The sequence below is a fragment of the Serinus canaria genome, chromosome 2 (assembly GCF_022539315.1).
Source record: "Serinus canaria isolate serCan28SL12 chromosome 2, serCan2020, whole genome shotgun sequence".
NCBI classification, from domain to species: Eukaryota; Metazoa; Chordata; class Aves; order Passeriformes; family Fringillidae; genus Serinus; species Serinus canaria.
Genome location: NC_066315.1, coordinates 71,026,928 through 71,039,017, shown reverse-complemented (window position 1 = coordinate 71,039,017; position 12,090 = coordinate 71,026,928). Strand labels below are relative to the sequence as shown.

Genomic DNA, 12,090 nt, shown 5'->3' with positions numbered 1-12,090 from the left:
ACACTGTGTACTACATGCTGCCCAGCTCAGTGGCCAAGTACTGCACTTGATATACTGGGTAACTTCAAGTGAGACTGTCAGAACTCAGACATTTTACACTTTTTTTTTGAACATTCCACTCACCATTTTTCCTCCCCTTTCAAGCAGTTCATTTCTGAGACAGCAAAGACCAGAGTCATTAGGGCTACATGGAACTCAGAGCAAGTATAAGCTATCACAAGTGACTTAAAAGAGTTTCCATCTTCTAAACTTCAATGCTTTTAAAAGCAGTAATTTTAAATCACTGCACTTGAGCTCTGCCCCCAGAGCTGATTTATGCGAATTTAGTTTTAGTCTTCTTTAATCTGGGAAAAAGCATGTAGCAACAGCAGCAATCTTTCATTTTACAGACAAACAGTTGCCTATTCTTGGCCTCTCAAAGAAATCAAATCAAAGGACCTTCATACCAGAACTGGCTGATTTAGATGTTACAGCTGCAGATGGGCACAAAAACTGTGAAACAGCTTTACTTTTATCATTCTTTGGTGTTTTGCTGTCCTTCAACAAAATAAAACAGGAATATTCAAGACATTAGGAGATGAATCACAAAAGATATTATGACTAACAGAGCAGTTTCAAAGTGCCTAAATTGGAAACTTACTCTGTTTACTTAAGCTGTAAAAATACATACAGTTCACAACAAAAAAATTAGGGAATGGCTGTGATGTTCCTGAGATGCGAGGAGATATTGTGTCCCTATTCTCCTGCTACTTCAGAAGCAATAGTGAAACCACATGAATTGTTTCAGATGGAAGAAAAGCAATTTTAGTTACCAGTATTTCTCCCACTCTAGAATTTCCCCCTTAGGCCTGACCAGACTTCTACAATTACAATGGAATTTATACCTATACCCTTGCCTAGCAACCCCCCTAATTTATACTTCACATTGTTAAGCTAATATGAAGTTGCATGCATTTAACTCTTAAATAACATCACCAAAACAACAGCTAAAAAAAATAATGCAAGTGTATCCCTAGCGTAATTATTTGGCTGTTACTGCTACTCAAATTTTACTAATAAAAAATTAAATAAAAATTGCATTTATTCTTATCATATCACAAAGCTGGTTGCTGTCAACTGCTTCAGAATAGGATCTGACATGTGAGAGATATGTTCCTTGGGGATGCATATGAAACAGAGTATCTGAAAGATACCTTTCTACTGAGGCTCACCTCAAAAGGTAAATGTGGTGGGGTTTTAGGTTTTTTTACTTTCTTTCAAGTAAAAAGATATTTATTCATGCTTTACTGTAAAACTTGGGGCTTTTTAAAAGGTATCTAAATAGAAAATTATAGTAAATAAAATAAAAATATAATACAAATATAATACAAATATAATTAATTTAAAATATATAAAGCCTGATGGATCAAGAGTTCTACACTAGACTCAACATTTGGCAAACCTTCAGCCTCAAAATGGCCATTCCTAACCTGTCTCCCTTGCACTAATCAACCCCTGGCAGAAAATTTTAAATTACCTTTTTTGGGTATATAGAAGGGGTGGACAGAATAGAATAGAATAGTATAGAATAGTTCCCTAGACCAACAGATATTACTGAGGTATTCATTTCCATTTGGTTCCTCAGTCTAGAAGAAACCCTTGCCAAGGTAAATGGCAGCTACCAAGAAAGAAAATCCATCTCCGCGGTTCAGTCACCTGGCAGACGTCCGAGCGTATCCCTGTTTTCCAGAAGCCCTGGCTGCTCAACTCCACAGTCACTTCCCGTCTCATTGTGTTCTTCTGGCGGATTTTCTGCAGTGCTTCCTAAGCAGGGAGAGAACAGAGCTCCTGTGAAGAGCTTGCTACAACAAAGCACAGCAATGCACACACCAGCACGTTCACAATACCCATGTGAGGGGCTCAGTTTTGGTCAGCAGTTTCTAAGGCTGGCACAGATCTGATCACTCCCAAAGAGTGGCAGATGTGTTGGAATACAGTGTAGGCAAGGGATTTTGGTAGACCAAGGAGAGAACAAAAGTGACTACATTTTCTTTTCAGCAAATAACCAAACAAAACCAGTCCAACTCATACATCCAAGATGACACATGAGAAAGGTAAAGTCCTTATAATGAAAGCACTTTCTTTACCAGATGCACAAAACAACCTCTTCATTCACATCCATCACTGTGAGTACTCCTGGTCTGAACATTCAGGAGGAGCAAAACAGGCTGTCTTTGTCATCTTGGCTACTTTGCAACAGTTCTTGGTCACCTATATCACTCTGCCTAGTCTGGGAAAGGGGTCAGCAGTCCTGGAGACTATGCTGATTGAAATCCACCAATTTTATTTCAATAAAAATTATTAAAAATATGTTTTACCTTGACCATTGGCTATTTCGGTGGTGTGCAAACAATTTGTCTCTAAAAACCATGATAGGGTCAGAATCTTTAAAATATTTTGACAGTATCATTGAAAGAAAATATTTTCTCTAAAACTGAAATGAAAAAAAACCAGATAAAATAAATCAGCCCTGGATTAGAATCTTTTGGATCCAATACTATAAAGCCTTGGGGGGTGCAAGCTCCCCACGGAGCATGAACTAACCCCTCAGTGCTCTGCCTTCCACAGAACACAAAACTCTTCAAAGCTGCAACTTATCCTGCCTCTCCTTCTCCTTTTCATTACAGGGCACTTGCTCAAAGCTGTCTCTTCCCAGCTCCCAGTTTGAAACCTGTGAGCAGGCTGGGTAGGAACAGGCTCTGTTTTCTGATTTGCAGAGGCTCACAGAGTAGTTCCAACAGGTGCATCTGCCCAGACACAGATTCATCAAACCTCAGACACCTAGTAAAGCAGTGTCTAGGGTAGGACTCTAGATAGCCCTGGCTCCTTTTATATTCAGTGAAGGGGATAAATGGCTTCAAAAATGCATTTCTCCCTCCACTGACTTCAAAGTGAGCCTTCAGGTCCTAATTTATGCACCTGCTGTAAATGCTCAAAGTTAGGTTAGAGGAACAAAGCCCCAGGCATGACCTTGTCACAAATAATATCATTGTACAGCCTCACAGTGGTGGATGACTGATGGCAGAGGGAACAGAGATGCTGCCAGCACTGCCCCCCTTGTGCATTGTCAAAGGTGTGTCATTGAGTTTTCCTGAGAAAGGTGCTACAGTGTTTGCCAGACCTGGCTGTATTTCAGTCTGACTGCCTCAGAAGCACTCCGTAATAGATGATTCATAATCTTTAAAAGCCCATGTACCAGTCAGGTACAGTCCTACAGCTCCTTCTGAGTTACTGACACCTCTACTGACAAATATATACATTATTCTCACATAAAGTTTCTCCTTCAGTCTGGTATGCCTCCCTCTTAGCAAACTACTTGGAAAACTCGTTATCCTAGATAATACGGCCCAGAAATAAAAATCAGCAGTCCATAGCAAGTGCTAAATAACAAAGAAACATTTTATCTTCTGGAACAAAACATGATCATTCCCTTACAAACAATCCACTACAATTTTACAAATGAGGTATCCATTACCCCCTAATGAAAATATGCCCATAAAATAATGATCTTCCACTTGCTCTATGTGTAGTTGTGGCAAACAAAATCACTCCTGTAAGGACAAATCATTTTTTCCTTTACAACTGTGGCACAGTGTAAAGGAAAAAAATGGAAAAAACAGTGTACAACTGTTCAGTCACAGTGTTGTGGGGTTTTTTGGTTTTTTTCCATTTACAAGTAAGGAAGCCAAAGGCTTATTTAATATCAGCACAAATAAAATGTTTACTAACACTCTTGCTCACACAACAGCACACTATGCTTTGCAACAATGAAAAAAAATCAGTTGCAATGTCATATGTATTAAACACTTTCTGCAACTAAAAGTAATTCCAAAAGTGTAATTTCTGAGACTCCCCCAATAAAGTGGGGAACTCTCAGGAATCACACTCCATAACTCTCAAGCATCCTTCCCAAGGTAGTCAATGATTTTATGAATAATTAGTGTTTCTAATGAATAAATAAAAATACAATACCACTTAATTAAATACCATCCTGTACTCGAGAAGTTAATCTCTCCTCTGTGTATTCTTTACACAGGCTGTCAAATTAAGAGTGCCCCATAGACAGGGACTAGACAAATTCAAAGCTTCAGTCCATGGGTTTATAGAAATAGTTTGGTTTAGGCTATATTTAGAAGTCTTTGTTTTTCTGCTTTTAATTCCCAATTGGTTGAGCATTTGCAGCTAGGAAATGCTTATTGCTCATCACTTTGCAGAAAAAAAAACAAAATGAGAAAAATATCTTGTCTATCATACAACAATCACATGATTTCCAGTCAAAGATCCTAAGCAATGTCACTATATCACCTAATAAATTATGGTTTATGCACACAAGCGTGGCAGGTTTTATTTCAGAAGAGAAATGTTTAAAATTATGAGCCAGTTAAAAGTGCATTATGAAATAAAAAGTCCTTCTCTATGCTAATTCTTGAAACCATTAATGGCAACAGCTATAAAGAAGTTATGGTTCCATAACAATAATTTCTATAATTGGGGAAAAAACTTGCAGCAGTTTGACAGCTGAACAAAGGAAAAAACCTCCATTCAATAACAAGCATAGATAAAAATAAAATCTGTGTTAAGAGTCTGGAAAGAAAATGTTTTGTAAAGGATTTCTGTTCTTTCCATAAACAGGGCAGTCATATGGCTTTACTCCATCCCAAATTACAATGCTCTATTATCAGTCATAGGAAGGTCCAGAATACCTCTCTCTGTGATAATTTCTGTTTATCCGCCTGTTTGACTTTGGGACTATTAGCCAGTAGGTGACGCAGCTTCACATAACTCTTCCACAGCTTTTGGTATCTGAAGGACAAAACCAGAAAACAAACATTTTGGTCAGTGAACAGAAGTCTCTCTCTCCCTGTTTGTCATTAGGAACACACCAGCAGCTAATAATGCAGACAACGTACACAAAGAACATCTACAAGCACCTTTTTGCTACAGAAATAAAATAATCTCAGTGCACTTTCTGAGAGGTGACAGTGCCTGGGTAGCTGCTCCAGCAGGGTGGGCCAGGAAGCAGAGAGGAAGCACTGGTGCTCAGAGTGAGGAAAAGAACAGCAAAGATCCAGACAGACCCCAGGTCTCCCAGATACCCACCCATCCTCTCCAAAGGGCCACCTCTGCATGCTGAAAAGACGTGCCTGCCCCTTAACTCAATTCAGGCAGGTCAAAACTCCTTCTTCTCCACATGGTTTACCTAACACTCACTGCAAAGGAGTAGCACCCTTCCCCAGGAAGTGTCTGTCCTTACACCAGCTCAAACATTTCAGTGAAGCACATGAGGAAGAGCTCTACAAGCTACATGCAACATGAAGTTACTCTGTGAAAAGTGAAATTAAAGTTTTGTTCCCTATGAATTTCTGCTGAATGGAAAGAGCAATTCAAGTTATTCCTGTGACTGGCACATATTTAAGTTTTCTGCTTTTCTCCAACCATCTAGCCTTTTTTTATTTTGGCAGTGTCTAATTACACATGAACCCAAATTACAATGTTTTCCTTGGTGGGAGTCACTCAGTGATCTAGCACAAATTTTCACCAAATTCAAAGGAACTTACTGCATTTGAAGACCACATACCAACATTATATTCAGCTTCAATTAACTGACAGGTTCAAAAGTTACAGTGGGAAGAGCAACAAAGAGAATCGTGACAGGGACCCTGTGTCCTTAGGAAACAATGCTACCTACCTTCAAAATGTAACCTTTGCATTCAGGACAACCATAAATCAGACTTTGAATAGGAAGCAGGGAATTAGAGAAAAGAAGTTCACCCATGTTAATTTTTACTCATATTTACATTATAAAAGACAATCTTCCCCAGCAACAACTTAGAGCAGTGGTTTTATTATGAAGTTTCCATGTTAGTGGCTTAGCAGTCAATGAAGCAGCAGCTCTTTTATTATTTCATAATCTTCTCAGCATCCCACATTCACAGACACATAAACAAATCTTTTCTTATTGGCATTTTTTCCCTAGCTATTTCTCAGCAGCATTCTTGAATTTATACTCTCTGCCTCTGGAGATACTGATATTTTTTCAGTCTACAAACACATCTGAAATGGTCAATCCATAGATTTTTCTCATGCTCCAATCACTGCACTTTTACAATCTGCAGAATAGCACATCTATTTCTGACAAATCAGCACCCAAAAAAGAAAAATTAGTTAATGAACAAATCAACCAAAACAGAAAGAAAAAATGCCTTGAGGAAGTTTCAACCGAAAAACAAGAACCTGAAACTGTGATCTACAGTACATGTTTTTCTACAAGTCTTGACAAGGGTGAAACAAGCTTTGTTATTGCAATTAAGTTTGAGAACTAATAAACATATTACCATTACAAAAAATTCTGTATTAGAACATCACAAAGAAAAGACACATGAGAGATAAAATAACATTAGAGGAAAATCTCTTCTGGGTGCACATATACCAGAGTTAAACCTGACATTTATGACAGCACCACAGAGGTCTTTCACAAAAAATGCTTTCTTACTTTGATAAAACAAAACATACCTCTGTTCTGTTAGCAGCTCCGAGGTTAAAATCCAAAACAAAAGACAAACCCACAAGTAAATTTTATAGAAAAGATAATAAAAATGTGAAGAATAACTTTTGTCTCTTTATACTATTTTCAATGAAAATACTAGAACTTTACAGTTAGTAATTAATTCAGCATCAAAGTAGAAATAACTCTTATATTTTTGGGTCTAATTATTTCCTTTTTATGGACAAGAAAACTAAAAAAATAAAGAGATATATTTTAAAGATAAAACTAATCATCAAAGCCAAGAAAACCCATTTTGTTATCTGGATTAGTACTCAATATCCCTACTTCCTGCCACGTTCCATTTAAAATCCTCAGCAAGCAGTTGCAAAACAATACAACTGCCATACGTGCACATGAGTGTTTCGGCCTCAAAACTGCAGATCTGTTGAGCATTTTGCACATAAATCATCCTCTATTTCTACATTTTTGTTTTTAGTATTGCTGCTGTTACTGTTTATTTTCTTGCCTCATTGCTGTTTCCAGTAAATCATTCTTCTCTCAACCTGTGATCTCTGCTTTTTTATGTCTCTCAGTGGAAAGGGAAGGGAGTGGCTTGTGGTTCTCTCATTAGTGGGAGTACTAAATTGGGGAATACCATTCTTAAACTACTGCATTAAGGAAAAAGACAACCTTAACCACACATACACCAGAGACAGGCTTTATATTGTCATCATGCAGAAAGCAGATGTCCCAATCACTGGAAGAATTCCCTGAAATAGTCAGAGGTTCAGAAAAGAACTGGGAAAAAAATCCAATCATCACTTTTGCGTCCCTTCATCAATACAGACTGAAACAATATTTCTTGGTCTCTCTGAAGTCCTGATTCACTCTCCACTCCTTCTCTACATTCCCCCCAAACTCTAACAGGATATAAAAAGCACAGAAAAGAGCTTCCAAGCAAGGAAGCACTATGTAGACATGATCCTTCAAAGCACAGAAAGAGATGATTAAGTAGGATATAGCAGTATGCAAGTATGCAACAAACATCACGAATTAATCAAACAGAAAATGGCTATATTATTCCTTATTAGATGTGAGACCTGAAGAACATCTAATTAAACAATCAAGCAGCAGCTCTGAAATAAAAATCATTACTTTTGCATATGATGCACAGCAGTACTGGTGAAGTGATTACCTGAAATCTTCTCCCTGTCAGTAGCATAAGAAAACTCAAACAGTGATTTGAGAAATTTTAAAACACCCATTCAGGGCTGTTTAACAAAATGACCTAAATACATCCTCTAGCTCAGAAGTCTACATGCTACAGACATTAGGAAGCTTGGGTAACTACTTCTCCTTCTCTGCCTTCCTGTTACGCCATTCCCTCTCTGAAAACCCGCCACTGGCCCCTCAGAGAAATAATGTGGAACTTGAGGAACCACTTTTTGCTGGACCCAGAAGAGCTGTTGACAGGTTAAGAAGTTTTATACCGGACATGCATGCACATTTACTTCAGCAGATCCTGAAGTATTCCAGAGAAAATGTTACTCCCCATATTTTCTAACTTGCAGGAGCTTGTGTCTGATACCATAAGTGCTAAGCTTAATACTGGACTCAACTAAGCACATAAGTAAGCCCTATTAAAGGCACAAATGACAACAGTAGTGAGTTCCTGAACAAAAGAAAGTAGGAAAAGCATCTTACTGAGGATCTCCAGCATAACTGAGTTGAGCAGGTCGTATCCCAAAGTGCACAATAATAGGGAAAGTAATTACATCAGGATTGAATTGTTCGCGGTCTAGTTGATCAATACGAACTGAGCTGGGCTTCTAGGAGAGAAAAAACAAAATACAACTAAATTGACAGCAGCTCCATGGAAAATTTACTGCCTCAAGCCCACACTATAGAGGAAACACAAAGCAACAACATTCCAAACTTAGTAAGATGCACATTAAACTAATCATTAGTATTATTATAAACATTTGGCAACAACAATAACTGAAACAGAGTTAATTGACCTAACATTCAAAGAAAAAAAAAAACAACAAAAAGACTTTTTAATTTTAAACATCTGGAAATTTACTTTTACTATTTCCAAGAACTTAAAACAACTTTCCCTAGTCAAGCATCACACCAGAAATATAAATTAGGATTAGCATTCTGGTGTCCAAAACCCCACATGACTGAGCAGTTTGCTAAAATCAGGTTACCTCTCTAATTTTAGTTCATGATTTCCCAAAGCAAATGAAGGCATTATTCGAGCCATTCAATCACACTGACTAAACAGCATCAAAAAATTTGTCACACTACTCTCAGAAAAGGCTCCTAGGCTGATGTGTACAAGGAGGAATACAGTCTTGTATAATGAGGAGACTTTTGCCCTTTTAACAGTTCAAAACAGAAGTTCTTTACATTGTTAAGAAGGACAGTGCAAAAAAAGGCAACTTCTGCTTCAGCTCTGTGAATGCAGAGAGTAATTGCATGTCACTGTAGCAGACATGCTGCTCACAGAGCTTTTGATCACTTACCCAGCATATTTAAAAACTCAGCTGAAGGTGCACAGTTTGTCTCCAAGTAAACAACTTCTCCATTACCTGTCAAGCTGCTTTGTAATGTGCCTGCTTTCTCCCTGCTTTGCAATCAGCTGGATGAGGCCAATATATTTTGCTTGTCTTGGTTTTCAGAAAAAGGGCATTACTTCTAGTTACCTGCACCTCAGAACTTCCCATTTAGCACTGTAAAGATGCACTCAAAGATGAGTTTCAGTGTTACAGAAACAGCTCCCACCATTCTCTTCACAAAACAATAAAAACTGTGTCAAGAACAAAGCTTTTACCCTCCAAACCACCTTGGTAGAACTGTTCACAGGAATAATATTCTGCACGGAAAAGCAAAGTCAATTCTATATATGGCCACAGTTCAATCTATTCTAAAAAAACCAAACTTAAATGCTTGACTTTCAGATAAAGAAATATTTTCCAAGGGAAAAATGCTTATCAGCTTCCCTTTAGACAAGATGACTGAGCATAAAGTTACAACTCCCCAACCAAAACCAAAAAAAACAGAGGAAAAAAAATATTTATGTTAGTTAATAGTTAACTTACCTAAATTAGTTAGTTAAAGTGAATGGTTTCAGAAAAAGAAAAAAAAAAAGTCTTCCCCACAGCACTTCTTATAAAAAAGGATAAAAGGATTAGAACAAAAAAAGCCCTAAAGAAAATAATAGGCAAGATTTGTACCAGACAGAATGTTTTTCCCTAAACAGGAGCTTAAAAGTCCTGATTTTTAAGGATTAAGTTAAGTTTATTTTTTAGGGGGCTGTTTTTCTTTATTTTTTTTTTGAGATTGCACAACACCAGCTTGAGAAGTTTTTTGTCTCCACGTAAGTTGTTTGTCGGTTTTCCCCACTCTTAATATTAAATTGAGGAACTTCTCCCATCTCTGTACCCCTTAAAAAAGCAGCCTTGATACGCCACTCCTCTGAGAACCAGGTCAGCAAAATACAATTAACAGAATATTAAAAAAATAATTGTACTCAACACACCAATTATAATCATTACAATTAAAAAAATACAGACACAGTTTAGATACTTCAACAGAGGCAATGTACTACTCTTAAGTGCAAAAAGGACATCTTTCACTATGCATGTAGCAGGGTCTGTGTTAAATGTGTGACCTCAGGACTACTCAAAACCAGACTCCCCTTCATTTCCACGACAGTGCCTTGCAGTTGTCAATCAGTTACACAGCTGTTCAGAGACAGCTGACAGCAACCAGGACAAAAGTACTTCTCCAAGACCTAATCACAACTGTTCTCTCCCTGACAGCTATGAGAGGGGTGTAGCTGGGTTATGCTTTTTTATTTCATCATGAACACCAGCCTCCTCTCCAGTGCCCTTTCTGAAGGTTAAATGAACAAACAGCAACATGCAGAAACATCAAGGATAAATTGCACACCAGCAGACAGGATGCAAGCAAATTAGATGTTATTCTTCCAGAGCTTTATCCCTGTGCTCATTTAAAAGTGCTTTGATAGACTATCCAATAATCACAACCTTGCCTTTAAAGTCACATCAAAACCAAAGAAATTCTAACAGAACAGAGGCCTGTTATTTTTGTTTCCTACTCCAAATCTCATCAATCAAGGCTCTGATGACATTAGAACAAAACATGAAATAGTATGCAGATGTAGTACAGAAGTAATTAATATACACATATATCTATGTAGTAGTGAGAAAACCATCAATATTTGAGGAAGAATGAAGTATGAAAGATGACTAAAATTTGTGAACTTCTAAATCTATTCCAACACGAAGTTTCATTGAACTGATGAAACACCATGAATAAGCAAAACAGTTTAAATAATGCTGAAATACTGTTAGTTGTTTAAGTGGGATTCACATCCTATTGTAAGTTTTTTCCCTTCTCCATATTGCACATACATACACCTCACACTGAAAAAAAAATAAAACACACACATAAAACCTAGATTTGATCACAAGAGAAATTATTATTTCTGAAGAGATGCTGTGCAACACAACAAAATTCAGTGTTTTTACTTTGTTGTCTCAAGTGGATATAATTGAATTGAAGAGCTGTCATTTTTTAAAACAGTTTCGTATTGTCTCTCCAACAGAACTGTTTTATCTTCTAATGTTGTAAAATGCATAGGTAATAGTTTCATACTCTGTTTTTCACTTACATTCATAATCAGTCCAGTATGCTGCAATGTACAGGAAAAATCCACAAACTAAGAAGAATGTCATTGCAATCTTGAGAGAAAAGACACGTCCTAATGATGCCATTACAACACAACACTTCAAAGCGCTACAGGTTTCTTTTATGCTTACATATTTTGATGTCCACACGTCTCTAAAGACACTGCCTTGGAGAATGCAAGGCTTGCCAGTAAAAAATCACACAAGATCTCAGAATTAACGCTACAGCTCACAACTCCCACTGCTCTGTACATACAGACATTTAGAGTTCCGTGACACAAGCAAGGAACACATAGGCGCTCCCCCATGCTAAACAAAAAAGGGAGCTTTCAGCTAGCTGAAATCAGCACATCTTCAGCAAAATAACTGAAGTTATGGCAGTGCATAGCATTCAGATGCTGACAGCTTGTGGACAGGCATGTACCTTGTATCACAGAAAGCAAAGGAAAGTTAAGGCTGTTTTCTAACAATTTCTATTATGGGATTCTGGTTTAGCAACCATTTAAAGCAGCTGAGGTAGAATCTTCCATAGTGAGAGTTCATGTGTATTTTTGTATTTCGTGTTTCCAGAAACAGCCTAATTTTCTTGTTGTTTCAAAAGTTTTACTTCACTCAGAATGAAATCAAGGGGAAAATTATCTGATTCAAGTTATTATTAGCTTGTTAAGTAGTTTACTAATGTTATGCTGCCATACTTAAAAATATGAACTGGAAAAATGTATTTAACATGTCATCCTGGCTGAAGTTTGGGGACAGGTTTTTCAGCTGAAAAACTAGATTCCTTCTTAGGCATGGTACCAAGTTACACTTTTTCTTCAGAAACTAAGAATTTGAGCTATGAGCTAA

General features: G+C 37.4%; 1 protein-coding gene across 2 annotated transcripts in view; it reads right to left on the bottom strand.

Annotated features, from left to right (window-relative positions):
- The window catches only part of DROSHA (drosha ribonuclease III), a 73,833-nt gene that overhangs the window by 35,428 nt on the left and 26,315 nt on the right, over positions 1 to 12,090 (bottom strand). For both annotated transcript variants that reach the window (XM_030228568.2, XM_030228574.2), the window contains exons 15-17: positions 8,231 to 8,355; positions 4,743 to 4,842; positions 1,696 to 1,803 (exon numbers count right to left, since the gene is read on the bottom strand). In XM_030228568.2, coding sequence (XP_030084428.1) covers positions 1,696 to 1,803; positions 4,743 to 4,842; positions 8,231 to 8,355 — 333 coding nt within the window. The remainder of the gene's footprint in view (positions 1 to 1,695; positions 1,804 to 4,742; positions 4,843 to 8,230; positions 8,356 to 12,090) is intronic.